Raw genomic sequence first — 16564 nt, 5'->3', positions numbered from 1 at the left:
GAAGCATTCATGTCATCATTTAAGCTTTTTTTTTTTTAATATAATACAAAATATTCAAATGTATATTAAACTTTCAGTCTTAAATAACCATGAAAATGGGAACATTTATTATATCAAATATCTATCGATATAATATTCATCCATATCATCAGTATACTGGCAGCAACTAGCTCTATAAAATTCACTGCGGCTGCCTTTCACTTCTTGCACCAACATTGGAAACAGCATATTGAGGGAGTACATGCAGGACAAAAACACATTGAATGGCCGTTTCTTCAAAAGTGCGGGCTACAAAAAAGAATGAAATATGAGATTTTCTTTACTTACGGATCACCTCTTTAAAAGCAGTATATCTGTATATCATTTTTAGGAAATCATTTTCATTCAGTCTTTCAATCGTGCACGTAGCAGGTGCATCTAGAGAGGGTCAGAACTCGCCTGTCTCCACGGTTACGCTTCGGATTCCTGCGGTTGACACCCTGGAAAAAAGCTTCTGGCAACTTCCTCAAGTTCTGACAGGACCTGTTAGGACGAGATTAAACTGTGGCAAACGGAAACCGACAGAATAATCATGGCAACTGGTGAGCCGTGGGGATGAAAACATCACAGGAAGAGAAAACACTGGGCTGAGGTCCAAGGTGACAACAGCCCAGCCTACTTTTTGTTGGAAAGGTGATTTCTGGGAGTGTTTGTGTGTCTCTGTCAGCTTTCACTTTTCTTTGCTTTCAGCGTCTGTGGGCCAATTCTCTGAACTGAGTCATCAATAAATATGATTCCTTCCAACTCATTTTCAAGCAGGACACTTGTCACTGGCATTGACACTAGTGGTAGTTATAATAGTGATAACAGGGCTAGTAGTACCAAAACACCTATCAATTCCTGTACAGAATCCAAAATCCAGTTTTTGGGGAAATTGTGTCCAGATTAAGGGATCAATACCAATTTTGGCCCGAACCAATTTTATATTTTTATTCATTTAAGATGTATCGCTTGAGATGCTAGAAGGTGTTTTTCTTAAGGGGCATGGTTTTAAGCTCCAGTTTCCCTGTGGGAAAAGATTATTTTTCATCATAAAATAAACTCTATGCTTCTGAGAACACACCAGCCAGCCAGTTTGCTGGCTTCACCGTACCTGGTGGATGCTCGGCCGTTTCACCTTCCTGTCCTGGAGACAGTTGCAGGCGGAGGCGAACATTCTCTCGGCCTGGACCACGTCCACCTCCTTCATCTTCTTGTCCAGGACGTCCTCCAGGGTCAGCTCCTCATCCTCATCATCGATGTTGTACCTCAGCTCCATCTGGGAGAGGTGGAGGAGGAGAGGCAACGAGGGGAGACTCAAGTCACTCAACGCTTTGCGATTGAGAAACTTACCACTCTGCTGCAGCTTATCACAGTGATTAAACAGACTGAAACGGGGCAAACGTTTAGGACTTAAATAACATTACATTTTACTTTCCAAAGAAAGGAAACGGACATAAGTCACACGTGTCTTTTTCTTTTTAAACATGATTTGATTAACAGTAATATTACATTTTATTTAAAACGACTTTTTGCAATTGCAATTGTGACAGTGCATCCAAATCTTAGCCACAGCAGATTGCAGGTAGGAAGCGGTGCAACTTCCTGTTTCTAGTCTGTTACATTAGCATGTAGCCAGAATAATTGATTGATTTAAGTGCAAAAGGGTCAATAAAACCCTGAAAAAAAGTTTGAAATCTTTTTTTTTTTCCCAACTACAACATAAAGACTGTGACCCTATTGCAAGCTTCATATTTTATTGTTTTAAGACTTTTGCCCCATTGGACTGAATTGAAGCACAGTGAGAAGGAGAGTAGCAGCAGAGTTGTAAGTAAAGTAAAGCAGTTCAGCAACGTTGTACTGTTAGAAATGATGGGAACCAAAATTGTAATCAGGCCTGCGTTGAAAAACAGCGAACCTATCCTTTGACATAAACTCATGAAAGGGAAACACGGGATAACAAAGAGCATTAAAATAAATCGGTGTGAACGCGGCGCTCTGGAACGCGGACTAAAACCTCTACTGTGCTGCTCACCAGGAACTCTGGCTCGCGGTTTTCATCGACTGGCGGCAGTCCAGACAATATTTCCAGCAACACCTGCAGATGACACAGCGATGGGGTTAAGCGCTTGGCTCTGGGCCGCAGCGAGCCTTCACCACTGCAGCGTCCAGAGTCTGGTTCTGCAGCCAGCGAGCTGTTCCCGCCGGCGCCCGAGCACCATCTGCACACTCAAAGACAGATCGCTGGAGCAATGCTGTGGAGAAATGAAGATAATAATAATAATAATAATAATAATGATATATAATAAATATAGCTGCAGGCAGCAATACACGGGGTCCAGCATCGACACCAATTACAATTTTTCAAGCTCTCATGGAACGCAGCATCGGTTTGTCCTGTCGCACCTCTTTCAGCATTACGCATAAAACGAGTTAAAATTCTCCCCGTTTCCCCTGAACGCAGCATCGGCTGATGTAATGACGCAAGTTTTCCGAGTCCTGGCGAGACGCAGAATTACTAATACAAGCCGATACACTTGTTGTGTGTTATGACTTCATCCTAAAAATGAGAAGGTGTTTGTCTACTACCTGTAGTTCACAGAGTCCTGTCTCATGGTGTCTCTGTGGAAGGAAATCACTGCGTGTGGAAGTTCCCAACAACACGGTTCCATTCAAACGGATTGAACACTGCATGTTCCTCAGAGGCATTTCATCAACCGTTTTAACATTTGGGACTAAAATAAAACAGACGCGATTCAGACCCGTTGCTCTGGAGCTGCGAGCAAACTCCATGTGTGGGGACACAGACACGGAATGTGTTTTGGACTGTTTTGGACTCCTACAGTTTGTGTGTTACGACTGGCTCCAATGCCGCAGGATGTACACGGCACCCGGGTCAGATGGAACAGACTGTTTATATTAACAAAAAATAAATAAAAAAATCAAACTAAATGCCGTGCCGACGTCAAGCAGGTAAGGCGCCACACAGGCACACGCACACACACACACACACACACACACACACACACACAGTTTGCAATCACTATGGGGCGATGGAGTCCACGCTGTGTTCGTAGCTACAACCTGCATAGTTATAATGAATTGGATGATGATGTCAAAGTGAAATACTCCACATTCTCATCTCGCTCCACCACCCGACTGGAAGTTTTCCAATGTTGGTGCGTTGGCGATGCACAGACATAGGCTACTTCCAGTCAAATTTAGTCGGTTTTCCAAAAATTGATTTGGATGAAACTTAAACCCTGAGATGTCTGCGACGTCCCGGTTACATTTACATTTACATTTAGTCATTTAGCAGACGCTTTTATCCAAAGCGACTTATAAGGGAGAATAACATTCAGCTACATTGCGACAGAGATTAGTGTAACAGTTCAGTAACAGAACAACGGTTCTAACGACACCTCAACCGTGGCCGTAGCAACAGCAGTCGTCCTGTTCCAAGACAGTTAATCCGAAAAGTGGCAAAATAAAAAGAAAAAGAAAAATAATAATAATCCAACCAATAACAATAGGGTTCCATCCACACAGGATGGACCGCTACTACTGACCATTTCAAAGCTAGAATGCAAGTCTAAAATATGAGCATCAATCTATGACTCAATCATAACTTTCTGTACCTCAAAATGATTGGATACAGTATTAATCCCTTTCGGACAGTTCCCTTCCAGTTGAGTGGAGCTCTCTCTACAAAGGGCATTATCCAAGGGACCCGCCAACATTTTCCTATGACGGTGGCTCTCAACGTGGGGTTTGGGGACCTCCAGGTGGTCTTTACAGGAGTTCCCCAGCAAAATGATGAATAGTTAAACTTCACTGTTAGAGAATGTACAATACAGGTACTCCTCACTTAACGACCTACCTGCTTAACGACTGTTCAGACTTAGGACCAGCTCTCTGACTAGTCTGTATTGTAAGCTGATACAATACAGCGGCCTGCGTGGCGTCTCAGCGTCAAGCATCCTTTATATACTTTACTGTTTACACTATATACACTATATAAACTATATACACTATATATACTATTTACACTGTATAGACTATATATACTATATACTGTATACTATATACACTGTATACATCCCATATCATCACCGTTCTCAGTTTCGTTCCCGCAGTCTGTCAGTATTCACTAAACTCGCGTTGGCCATGGCCACGCTCCCTTACAATGAAATAACATGGGTCCTCGCTTAACAACCAATTTGCTAAACAACCTGGTCCTAGGAACGGAACTCGTTAAGTGAGGAGTACCTGTAGTGTCTGTTTGGATCCTAGTTTCACTGGCATCTCCCTAACTAGAGTATAGACAATAAATCATATGCAACAATAAAAGTCTTCTCAGATTGGGGTCCGAGGGAAGAAACAATCCTATCAAATTTGAACGAATTGAGGGTCTTTGATGTGAAAAGGTCTGAGAAACACAGTTCTACGTTCTCAGCACCTGAAGGCTTTGTCTGAGTCAGTATTTAGCCAAGCACGGAGCTGAACTGCTCCGTCCTGGTCTGTATTTTACACACTGCGGTGGCGGTTTCTCTGTCTACACCTTCGTTTTTACGCATGTATATAGGAGTCTGTGTGTGTGTATATATCCTACCACTCCAAAACTATAGATGTCCGACTTCGGTGTGATCTCTCCACGCAGGGCCTCGGGCGCCATGTATGCGCGTGTACCCACAATCCTCTCTGTCATCATGGTGGTGGACGAGTGCTTGGCCGACGCCCTGGTCAAACCAAAGTCGGAAACCTTGGGCACAAAGTTTTCATCCAGCAAGATGTTCCCGCTGGAGGACGAAATTTTTTTTTAATAAAGGCTTGACGGTGATTAATAAGAACAGCAGCGATCAGCAGGACGATGTCATTTGGACGGAAGGTTCACCCCGAGTCACGCTAATAACTCCTGACGAGATGGTTTGAAGGTAAACAAACAGCTTTAATGCTACTGGACTCGCCTCTTAACATCCCGGTGCACATGGTGGTTGTTGTGCAGGAACTGCAGACCACGGGCGCTTCCTGCGGCTATGAAACACCTGCTTTGCCACGACAAGGGAGGAGTCTCATCCTGAGAGTAGAAAAAATGTAAATAAAATGAACTAAATGTTTGGCATGTGCATTTAATAAGGAAAGGGACAGGTGGAAAGTAACTAGTTAAAACTACTCTCATTCTATGAAACAATAATAACATGTTAATGTAAATGTAAAGTAGCAGTCAGAGGTTTTGACACACCTTCTCATTCAAGGGTTTTTCTTTATTTTTGACAAATTTGAGATTTTTAGTTCCAATCACCGAGTCTCTGTGAGATGCAGAGAAGGTGAACGGATGCTCTGTGCCTGTGTGGTTCCCACCGTGAAGCATGGAGGAGGAGGAGGCGGAGGTGGGATGACCAAGAAGATGAGTGACGGAGTGCTGCATCAGATGACCTGGCCTCCACACTCATCACACTAGTGGTCTCCTTCAATAATGGTCTTTTACCAAATAGGGCCATTCACTGTATACTAACACTACCTGGTCACAACACGACTGATTGGCTCAATTAAGTGAGAAGGAAAGATTAACTTTTAATTGAAAAGCGTCCCAGGTGACAAGGCTGCTTTAGAGAATGCCGAGACCATGCAAAGCTGTCATCAAGCCAAAGGGCGGCAACTTTAAAGAATATTATATAAATTATGATTGGTTTAACTCATTTGAGTACTACATAATTCCATGTGTTATTTCATAGTTTTGATGTCCTCAATATTATTATATTGAGGATAAAAAAAAGAAGTTTGGACACACCTTCTCATTAAAGGGCTTACTATTTTATCCATTGTAGAACAACAGTTAGATTTCCAGAATTTTAAGGGTTTCCATCAAGGGAGTCCTTGATGGTTCTTACTGGTAACTCACCAGACAGGCCAGTCGATCCAGCAGAGAGCCGTGGGGCATGTAGGCGTAGACCAAGCAGGGGAACTGACCGTCACATGAAAAACCAACCATGTCCACCAGGTTCATATGTTTCAACCTGTCGGGATCCAGAATCAAAACAATTATGAATAATAAAGAATGATAACGCTCACGTTTCGACTCTCTATTTAAGTCACCCTCAAGGAAGCAGGAACAGCAATTTGACTTATAATATTGCACTTTAAATCTCTTTTTATTTAATCTCCTTGTATTTAGTGAAAAGTGTGGATGATAGTGCACTTTAAATTAATTTGACTTTGACTTATTACTTGTTTTTGGTATTATTACTACGATTTCTACTTACTTATAATACTGTTCAGCATTTTGCCCCAATTTAAGTATTAGATACTGTACCGTTCAGTGATCAATACTGAAAATGCGGGACATTTTTTGGGTGGTCCTGTTCTTGTTACTGTGAGCTGGGGACTGTCTCACGAAGCAGGATTTATCGGTTCGGTTCTTAACTTTAAATGTAATGTTGCTCTAACCCTGGATTTACTGTACATCTAGGCCAGATTAGGCCAGATCTAGGTAGGCAGATTAGAGATCTGATGCAGCTTTAGTTCCAATAATATCATGTCATAAAAATGTTAATTCAGCCCCCACCTTTATGCAAGGGAAATAAACAGCGTTTTCCATGAATACAATGGAGTTCAAATATTAATATTCTACATTTTCATAATTTTTGCCTTTCGATAAAATAGGGACTGAACATTTGAAGTGGCGAATGCAGGTAAAAAACACAACAACAACAAAAAGATGGAAACGTGCACACAAGAGAGAACCTGAGCGGAGGCCTAATGGGGCTGGTGTGGGGGTTTTTCCAGCGAGATATTTTAGAACAAACAAGGACCAAAAATGGGGAGGAAGGGAAATGCTGAACAGTATCGCTTCAAAGCACAATCAGGCAAAGTAGTTACTTTACGGCAAAAATAAATCCATTCAATCAAAACCCAAAGCCGCTGTTCGCTGGGCTCCATCCCAGGGCTGCGGCGAACAACATCACTGTGGATCCATTAAAATGATTGAGTTGTCTGGAGGAATGGTTTTACCTCTCTGGCTAGAGGAGGAGGAGGGGGAGGAGGCGAAGAGGAGAATGAAGGAAGAAGGAGAAGAAGAAGAACTAATGAGGGAGCTTCTTACGTCTTCAGGGTTTGGATTTCTTGGTGGAACTGAACTCGGAGATCCTCCGCTAAGAAGTCCTCCTCCTAAAAAACAAGCAGCACAATCCTCAGGCCTGCTGACCGTAGGAATATTATTTTGAGTACCACAACAGTGTAACAGGAAGTCTCCGTGGCGTTTGAGCTACTGCAGCTAAATGACTCCATCAGTTATTCACACCGTAGCCGTCTCGTAACAAGATGTGTGCTTGATTATAACTCTCCCACTCCCCGTTTTGCCCCAGAATGCAGCGTTACACCTCGGTGGATGATAAAGTACCGCTGCGCTGCGTATCAGCAGATGTTGAGTAGAGGAGAGGGAAGGCTTACAGAACCACATCTGGTCCAATCCCAGGGATGTAGTTTAAATACTGAATAAATGTACAGTATTGTTTTGTATTGATTGATTTCCGTCATTAAATCACACACACACACACACACACACACACACACACACACACACACACACACACACACACACACACACACACACACACACACACACTCTTATTGTTTTGCGTAGTTTCAGCTGTCATTTCGTACCTGCGTATTTTACTAAGAATTGCGTAGTTGGTGCGTGCAGGGTGGCAGGTCTGCATCCTGTGTCACTACTAGATTTGATGAATGAATAATGGGGTAATCACTGAAAAAATTCAAGAAAAAGCCCCAGTGGTTTTCTCAACTCACTGGGCTGAGTTTCTTCACTGCCACAGGTTTTCCGTCGACGACACCTTTGTAGACGACCCCGAAACCTCCTTCTCCGAGCCGGCTCCCGCCCTCCGACGTGGGGCGGTCGTCGAATTTGCCCGTGATCTCCTCCAGTTCCAGGTAGGAGAAGCTTAAGAAGCCTTAACACGGGGGGGGGGGGCAAGACACAGGTTTCATGGAGCACAGGGGCCTCTTACAGGACAGGTTGAATACCAAGGGGAAAAACTAACTGTCCCACTTTTTGTTTTTTTACACTGCACACTAGTGAATTACCTATTTAACTATAATAACTATTTAACTATACTGTTAAAAAAAAAGACACGTAATCAGATATAAATCATCCTTATATTCTACTTGATTGTGTTTTATATTCTGAAAACAATAAGTAATTAATCATTTCAAACTCGACACAATTACATTTTAATGCAAATAATTTTAGCCATCTTTATTCTAAAGCAGGGGTCGGAACCTTTTTGGCTGGGAGAGCCATTAAAGCCAAATATTTCTAAATGTATTTCTTTGTGAGCCATATAATATTAAATAAAAATGACTGCAACTTAATGCGTGCATTTTTTAAGTAAGGCATACATTTATAACGTATAACACATCTCTGAGTACTTAAAAAAGCACTATATAATACATTTCTCTTTATTCTTCCTCATAATATTGTTGTTATACTGTAGCTAACCAATAATAAATTAAATACTTTTTACCATTAATGCGACATCTGGTGCTACATGGGTTTGCTGATGGCCTTGTAGTCTGCTTCATACGTAGTGAGGTTAAGCTTCATGCAGGCGTTGAGGCTTCCATCAGTTAAACGTGAGCGTAGTTGGTCACAATGTTTCTCAGGTGCGAGAAAGACTATTCACATGCGAATGTAGAGCCAAACATGGTCAAAACGGCAATACTCACACGCTGCATTGTGTGGCTCGTTCCAAGTTTTAAGAATCAGCTGCTCTTCAGGTTCAAGTTCAAGAGATTATTTGTCACATACATGTTTTTTCCATTTCTGTCCACTTGTGTTCACTTGCCAGCTCTGCTTGCTGTCGCGCAAGTCTTTCCAACTCTTACTTACCCACATGTCTGAAGCCTTCAGGTCAGCAACTTCCAGCTCAAAGTCTCTGATGCAGACCCCGGGGATGCATGTCAGGTCGGCTTTGTCCACTGCACACTCGTGTGGATGAGTGATGAATTTAAAAAGAATAGAGCGCTCACGAAATTCTCTAAAACGCGCTTTGAATGACTACAGGAAATTTTGAAGTAAAGCCAGCTTGCTGCTAGAGATCAAAATGTTGAGTGGGGTCACTTGCTAAGCACCCATCTCTAAATTTTCACGCACCACGGCCAGAAAGACTCCGTCTCCCTCCCTAAACCCTTACCTGTGGACCGAGACTCCCACAAGTGGCGCCTGAGCAGAGACCCGGGAGGGGCAGGGCGCCAAGTAAAAGGCGCCCTGGAGTCTTCCTGTCTTCCGCAGCCGGTGCTTGACTACGCCCCTTTGTCAAGATTCAAGATTTTTATTTGTCACATACATACACATACTTCCATACATATATGCAGTGAAATGTAATGAATGTCCGCCACATTTATATTTGAATTTTATTTTCAAAATTGTAATTTCTCTTACCTGTTTTACTTTAAAATGACACAGAATAATTGTTTATTACTTGTTAATTGTGATGAAAGTTTTTAGCTCAAAATTGTCTGCGAGCCATATACCGTCATCGAAGGAGCTATAGGTTCCCGACCCCTGTTCTAAAGGTTTATTTTTCTATTGTTTTTTAGGCTTATATTTAATGTTTATGATTAGGGTTTATTGTACGTTACGAATTTTTCCTTATCTTTAGGTTTATCTTCCTGGTTCACTGTTCACCAACATTTTCCCTGTTTATTTTGCTCTAATTGTTTTTCTGTTCTCTTTTAGGTTCCATCTGTTTTTATTATCATGAGATTTAGTGTATATTGCATATTTTATTGGGTACATTGTGTATCGTTAGGTTATATTGCATAGTTGAAATAAATTCCATATATATCGCCATTTTCTTTTTTATATTCTTATTCCAGTGCTTTATTAATTTAGCCTATTTTGATGTGAGCACTGTATTTTCCCTCCAGGATGAATAAAGTATCCATCCATCCTTCCACACATCCATCTACAAATGACACCTTGGTGGATAAAGGGGACAGACCTGTGCTCTCTGGTTCACGGTCCTCTCTAGGGTCCTCAGTGGGAATAGGGGCTGAAGACGACATGTCCTTAGTGTCCTGCAACAAAGTGGTCGGAACGCTGCTGTTGTTGGGCTCTGTCTTCATCACTGGAGGGGATTGTTGGGTCTCTGCTGGAGTGGACTCTTGATAAAGGTCACAACCAGAATCAGAATGAGTTTATTCCACCAGAAATGGTGGAAAATGATTATGTCTGAAAATCACAATAATAATAATATAATACACAATAAAACATGTATTATTATTATTATTATTATTATTATTATTATTATTATTAATAATAATAATAATAATAATAATAATAATAATAATAATAATAATAAATACAGCTACAGGCAGCAATACTTGGGGTCCAGGGTAGTCGGCCCTTCATGAAAGTTCAATGGACGAATGTGCTTTGGCTTTCTGTCCCGGTGTGTTTTGTGACTGCACAAGTTCATTCGCTCGGACCTGGGTACAGAGTAATTCTATGATCGTGTTTGTGGCTGTGGGTGGGTTTAGTACGTCGCAATTAACGGTGGTTATCATTCTGAAGTCGGCTGCATGATTATGGCTAAAATGATGATTACGATTAATTAGACAAAATTGTGATCATGATTATTCATCACAATTATTCATCCAATTATGGGAGCATTTTATAGCACTTTGTAAATCAACAGAAAGCTGCTATCACCATAACAATGTATTTTATAAACATAAATAAATAAACTAAAATATACAAGTCTTTGAATCCAAATAGGACTTTCTTCACATGAACTCAGTCTTCTTAAGACAATGTATAAATTACATCCAAACAAGAAGGTCAGTTACAATACACCTGCAGGGTTTTTGCAAGAAAACAAAACAAAAAAAAAAAAACAGCCTACGCCCCCGGCGCCGACACAGCACACCCAAGAATTTCCTTACAATTTGACATTTTAACTAAACACTTTAAATCATAATAACTACTGTGCGACAATTATTTACATTTTTATATTTATTTAAGAATCATAATTTGTAAAACAGCCAAGTGTAAAGCAGTGGCATAAATGGAGACTCAAATACACATTTACGCTCCGCTACACATGCTCATTTCCCGTTTCTCCAAATAAAACAAATAAAAACAGTGTGTTTTTATTATTGTAGATGTATTTACTTTTTCCTAATTGAACGAAGCAAAAAATAAATAAATACAATTTAAAAAAAACACACAGCCTGTGTCTGTGGCTTTGGAGCATACAGCGGGCTCCCATTGCCGCACAGATGCACAGATTATTTACTTTGCCACACATGGATAATTGCGATCAGATGAAAAACGAGGGTAAATTGCACTCAGCTGAAAGTCTAGTTGGTGAGCAGGCCGCTTGGAGCTGACGACGCTGCCTCCCGGTGAAGACAACAATCCATGGAGATCTCGGTGCAGAAGTTGAGTGCAGAAGTTCACTCGTAATGGTAGACTTCACTTAGGGTTTCCCCCAGTATACTGCAAGCTGGGGGCCCGCTGTTTAGTTGTTTTTTTTTAAGTTAATTTTTAATCCAAATACTCACTCACACCGGTATGTGAAAAGCCCCTCTTTTCCGTGCACACTCTGAATCAAAAAATTATCATGCGTGGGATGTTTTAAGCATTCCGTTGGGTTGGGCACCCGATACCACTATGGCACCGGTTCCTAGACGATCGGTATCTACCGGACCGAACCGTGACACAGATTTTGGTGCCTCATTTCAGTGCTATGCCTGAGCTGCCTGATTGATATATCCACCTTCCAGTGCTCTGAAACCACACGGGCCTTCCCTAACATTATGGTTTGGAGCGCACTGCTTGAAATCTTCCGAATTCCTCTGTGTGACGTGCCGCTGCTTTCCTCTCCCTGCGACTCGAGCCAAACAGCAGCGCCACTTATCAATGTCACATTATGGTCGCATAGACAATCAGATAAAAGAGGCGGGTCGTAAAAATGTTCACTCAGTCAGTTACAAATAGCCCCGATCTAAAATGTATCTTCTTTTTTTTTTATTTTATATTTTTTGAACAAATTTAAGTATTTTATTTTGCCGTATTTCCTTATTGAACGAAACAAAAACAAAAAAGCATAATGCGTTACAGGGACACTCTCAGCATCACTCCCTTAAATCAGCCCATACTTGCCACCGGGCCTAACAACTTTTCTGGGGGAAACCCTGCTTCACTGCAGTGCTATCACGTGATCTAAGTACTCCGTCAACTTGCGCAAGCATTTACACATCTGCGTGTGGTGGCGCCATCTTGGTGAGGTACTGATTGTTGATCACAAACTCCATCCACAATACTGAACCCAATTCGGGATGAAACTCGAACGACGGCATGTTGGAACTGCCCCAAATACACAACTTATTCAGATTGTCTGTGGTTTTGCCGGAACCCTAATATCCATGAAAATCTGACGTCAGTCCCATCTGTACATGCCGCCATCTTGCCAAGGACTTGATCACTGGACTGCAATGCTATCATGTGACCTGTGCGAGCCGTCATTTGTGCGCGCCGATGACAAAATGCATGTTGGGACAGGTCCGAATAAACCTTTTATTCACCTTGTCTGTGAGTGGAACGGATCCATGAGATAAATAATAACTCCTAATGAATATAGCTGTAGGCGGCAATACACTGGGTCCAGTTTAGTCATGTTGGGTACATATTAGTTTTCTGATTTTCAGTAATGCCGGGATCAGACTACACAAATTCAGCCCGATTTTGACCCGATTTTGTCGTGGCTGACAAATTTCCAGCGTCGGGCCCGAATATGAATGTCGGGAACGAAGAATGGGCGTTTTTGCCCCGTGTAGTGTAATCTTTAATTCACCTCACCTTATGTTGCGGCTGCGTGGCAGCAGACGGCCAAATGCTGTCATAATCCATCCAATGAGTAATTTCGCAAAGCGCCGCTTCCCACCATATTTGTTTACACTTTCTCCCATGCAAGTGCATGCAAGTAACTTAGCTCGGCCTTATGTGTAAGTGTGTGCTAACTAACCTGGTAATAGTAAACTAGCTGCTGCTAGTAACCAGTGGCTCTTCAAGATGTCCACCAGGTCGCCCACAGTGCAGTTGGTCGTCCCCCAGTCGTTCAGTAATTCAATCGTGGGACTTCTTCCTTGAGCGGCGAGGGCCTCAAACCTCCTGAGAGAGATAGAGAAATACACATATAATACAGAAATACAGACATATATAGAACTGAAATATATAGTGCATAAATACAGGAATACAGAAATATAGTAAAACAGGGGCATCAGTGAAATAAAATAGTGTCAAACAGTCAGGAAGGAGTTTTGTTCTGTAGGCGATATTGGGAAAAACCGACATTATTCAGTTTGAAAACAATGGATTTTTTTTTGAACTCTCGAACTTTAAGATAACTTTTTTTTTTAACACTCCAATTGATTTGTATGATCTATGTGTCTCAAGCTGATACACATAATGTGGGTTTTTTTTTGTTCTTGTTTGTTAATCTGCACAAAATGTTTTGAACCGCAAGCAGCATTTCCCCATGGAGTTCACAAAGTCAATCAATCAATCAACCAATACAGTGAAATGGTGGAATCACGTAGTAGTAGTAAACTGTGGATAAATGAACAAATAAATATAATTAATACAAAAAATAAAGGGATTCGGGAATTAATAATAACGTATATATTTGTATGTATCGATTAATATAAACGAACATAAATTAATTTAGTTATTCTAGGCTAGGCTTTCAGCTATAACTGAATAACTAGTGGGGGGGGGGGGGGGGACAACAAAAATAGTACTTATTGTTTGTTGTATTTTTTATCATTTATTCCAAAGAAATCTTTATCTCCAGGAAAATTTGGCAGCGTCAATCCAGATAGGAATACCATTTATGAAAGCAAGTCCCCGCAGCGAGGCCGTCACCTCCGAGGCCGTTCAAAGGTTCGTTTTCCTACCGGACATGCTGCTGGGAGTACCTGGGCTCCCCTCCGGCCCTCCGGATGGACACAGCCACCTCCCTCCAGCCGTCCTGCGGGTCCAGGAAGTCCGAGAGCCGGCGGAGGACGCTGAACCGCAGGCTGCGGACATAGGTGCCCGGCGTTATAACGCCGACATTACCGTTACGGTTCATCCTCGGAAACAGGGACACTTCCAATTTCGGCGCCGGACGTAGACATATAATAATAATAATAATAATAATAATAATAATAATAATAATAATAATAATAACAACTAACGAACTAAGTCGACGGGCTGTGTTTTGACGTGTCGTCAGTTTGCTTCATCAGTTAAGTGACGGTGGAGGTGTCGCCCTCATCGCAACATGGCGCAGCGGGTTTTCGACGTTGAGCAACTTCCCCAAACTCCCCCCGAGCCAACAGCTGCTGGCCCCGCCCCCCGCCCCGCCCCGCCCCGCCCCCCAAAACGGAAGTGAACCACGCTCTCATCGGTGCTGCGTTCGTGTAAACCTCCAACCTGGGAAAAGAGAAGACCCCCCCCCCCCTCCCACGGTAGAACGGGTTTGACCGCATCTGCGTCGACGCGGCGGGGAGGACGCGGAGCGATAGTGCGCAACGTTGATTTGCTTGAAAACACGATCACACAGCTGCTCCTTGGTTATTTGCTGTGACGAGACTGACAGTAGCTGCGCTGCGTATGTGCGGCTCTTGGGAGCTGTTGCACTGCTGGTGACGGAGTCCGCCTTTCCCAGAATCCCCACCGCCTGGAGGCGGGGAAACGTTTTGCAGGCAAATGAACGATTGACTTTCACACCAAACGAGTGTTTTACATCTATGCGCAGTAAGGAGAGTCGGTTGCGTGCAAACAAAACCGCCTGCATGTATAAACTTTAGTTTAAATTTGCTCCCCTGGACAAATAAGGGCAAATGCGCTGTTGGCACGGTCCTTCCTCTGGGGGGGTTGTCTCCCAAATAGGAGCCTTTCTGTGTGGAGTTTGCATGTTCTCCCCGTGCTCACATGGGGTTTCCTCCACCTCACGTCAGTAAGGACCCCCCTCAAAAACATGCACCCATCATCGTCTGACCAGCGATGGACACTTATCACCAGGTCCCCGGGCGCGTCCACGTATGCTGCCCACTGCTCCTGGCTGTGCCCCCGGAGGGAGGACAAGCCAGGATGGGTCAAAAGCAGAGAATCCATTTCACCGGCCACCCTCAAAGCATGTCCGTGTGTGTGTGTGTGTGTGCAAGCATGTGTTGCAGTGTGGTGCGTTGCGTGACGAATAAAGACTGTTTCTTTCTTCTTAAATTGGGTACTATTCCTGGTGGCATGTATCTGAGATTTTAAAATCTGTTTCAATCATTCCTATATGACTTGAATGCAGCAGTATAAAGCCTTTAATGTCCAATAAAGAATAATAAACACTATAATATTTCACTATTCAACACACGCATCAACAACTCTACACGGCTGTATGAAACTTGCTCTATTCTAAGTTGAGCGTCATCATCTTTCTTCAACTAAACACAAACAAACACAAAGGTGCTCAAAGTGTGATCTGTGGCCCTCAGCCACTCAGTGGGGAGATTACAGGGGGCCTTGCACCCCTGGTTTGTTTATTATACATTTTGTTATTATACATTCAAAACTATAGAATCTCACCCTTAATGGCGTTGATTTCATTTGGTTGTGAAATGTAGACTCTTTGTCAGTGTTTGCATCAACTCATTCTGCACTCCATACAATCCAGTATGGAGCCCCTCGTCTGGGCCTGGATGTACTGTTCCCCAGTATTCCCCTCGTTCCAGGACCCTGGATTGACCCCAGTAACCCCGTCCCTCCAGGACGCTGGAAGTACCCCAGTAACCCTGTTATTCCAGGGCCCTGGAGGGCCCCCAGTAACCCCGTCGTTCCAGGACCCTGGATGGAGATGTTTGTCAGAAGCTGCATTTGCTCAGATCCAGGTTTAACACCAGACACCTGCTGGCAACTGTCTCCAAAACTGCAGGCGAGTCACCGGTTTCTAAGCTGGGGTTCTGTTGGGGTCAGCCACAAGCGCCCTCTAGTGGACAGTCAGGGGATGACGTCACATTGATCCAACTTTGCATGGTTTTCTTTTTGTCTTTGTCTTTCCTGCTTTGTTTCTTTGTTTCTTTGTTTCTTTCTTTCTCTCTATCATCTCCATCTCCTTTAATTTCAACATTTGTCCTCGTTCGAGGATGTTTATCATCTGTAGATTGCTATATGCATTATATGTCCGGATTTTTGTATTTACATTAGTGGTACTTGGTGTGTTAATGGTCTGTTCGCTGCTATTTGCACTGTGTCTGTGGGATGTGGATCTGTGATCAGCTCCATGTGGTCATTTTGGGCTGCACGGCTGTGTGGATAGAGGAAGGCTGGTTTGTTGCTGTGCATACATGACATGCAATGAGCAAACGGCAGTGTAAATAGATTCCCCAAACCTGGGCGTTGTCCACTGGAAAGAAAGAAGGAAACAACTTGAAAAGCATTATTTTTGGCAAGTCTTTCGTTGTTGTATGTGGGGAAAACCCCAGTTTTCTT

General features: G+C 42.7%; 1 protein-coding gene across 3 annotated transcripts; it reads right to left on the bottom strand.

Moving 5' to 3' along the window:
* Positions 1 to 15: 15 nt before the first annotated feature.
* irak4 (interleukin-1 receptor-associated kinase 4) lies at positions 16 to 14357 on the bottom strand. Of its 3 annotated transcripts, none has more exons than XM_080002108.1 (11): positions 13996 to 14357; positions 13065 to 13210; positions 10038 to 10199; positions 7825 to 7985; positions 7121 to 7185; positions 5921 to 6035; positions 4986 to 5095; positions 4631 to 4817; positions 2054 to 2116; positions 1133 to 1297; positions 16 to 522 (listed from the first exon to the last, which is right to left on the bottom strand). In XM_080002108.1, exons 1-11 carry the CDS (start codon positions 14169 to 14171, stop codon positions 451 to 453), a joined length of 1422 nt encoding a protein of 473 aa, XP_079858234.1. In that variant the 5' UTR covers positions 14172 to 14357; the 3' UTR covers positions 16 to 450. The 3 variants fall into 3 exon arrangements, with proteins under 3 accessions (XP_079858234.1, XP_079858235.1, XP_079858236.1); XM_080002109.1 differs by having other exon boundaries at positions 14017 to 14357; XM_080002110.1 differs by lacking the exons at positions 16 to 522; positions 1133 to 1297; positions 2054 to 2116 and adding an exon at positions 2129 to 2273.
* Positions 14358 to 16564: the final 2207 nt, after the last annotated feature.

This window comes from Zeus faber (assembly GCF_960531495.2).
Source record: "Zeus faber genome assembly, chromosome: 6".
In the NCBI taxonomy this organism is placed as follows: Eukaryota; Metazoa; Chordata; class Actinopteri; order Zeiformes; family Zeidae; genus Zeus; species Zeus faber.
Note: the sequence above shows the minus strand (reverse complement) of the source record. Positions and strands in the feature narration are given on the sequence as shown.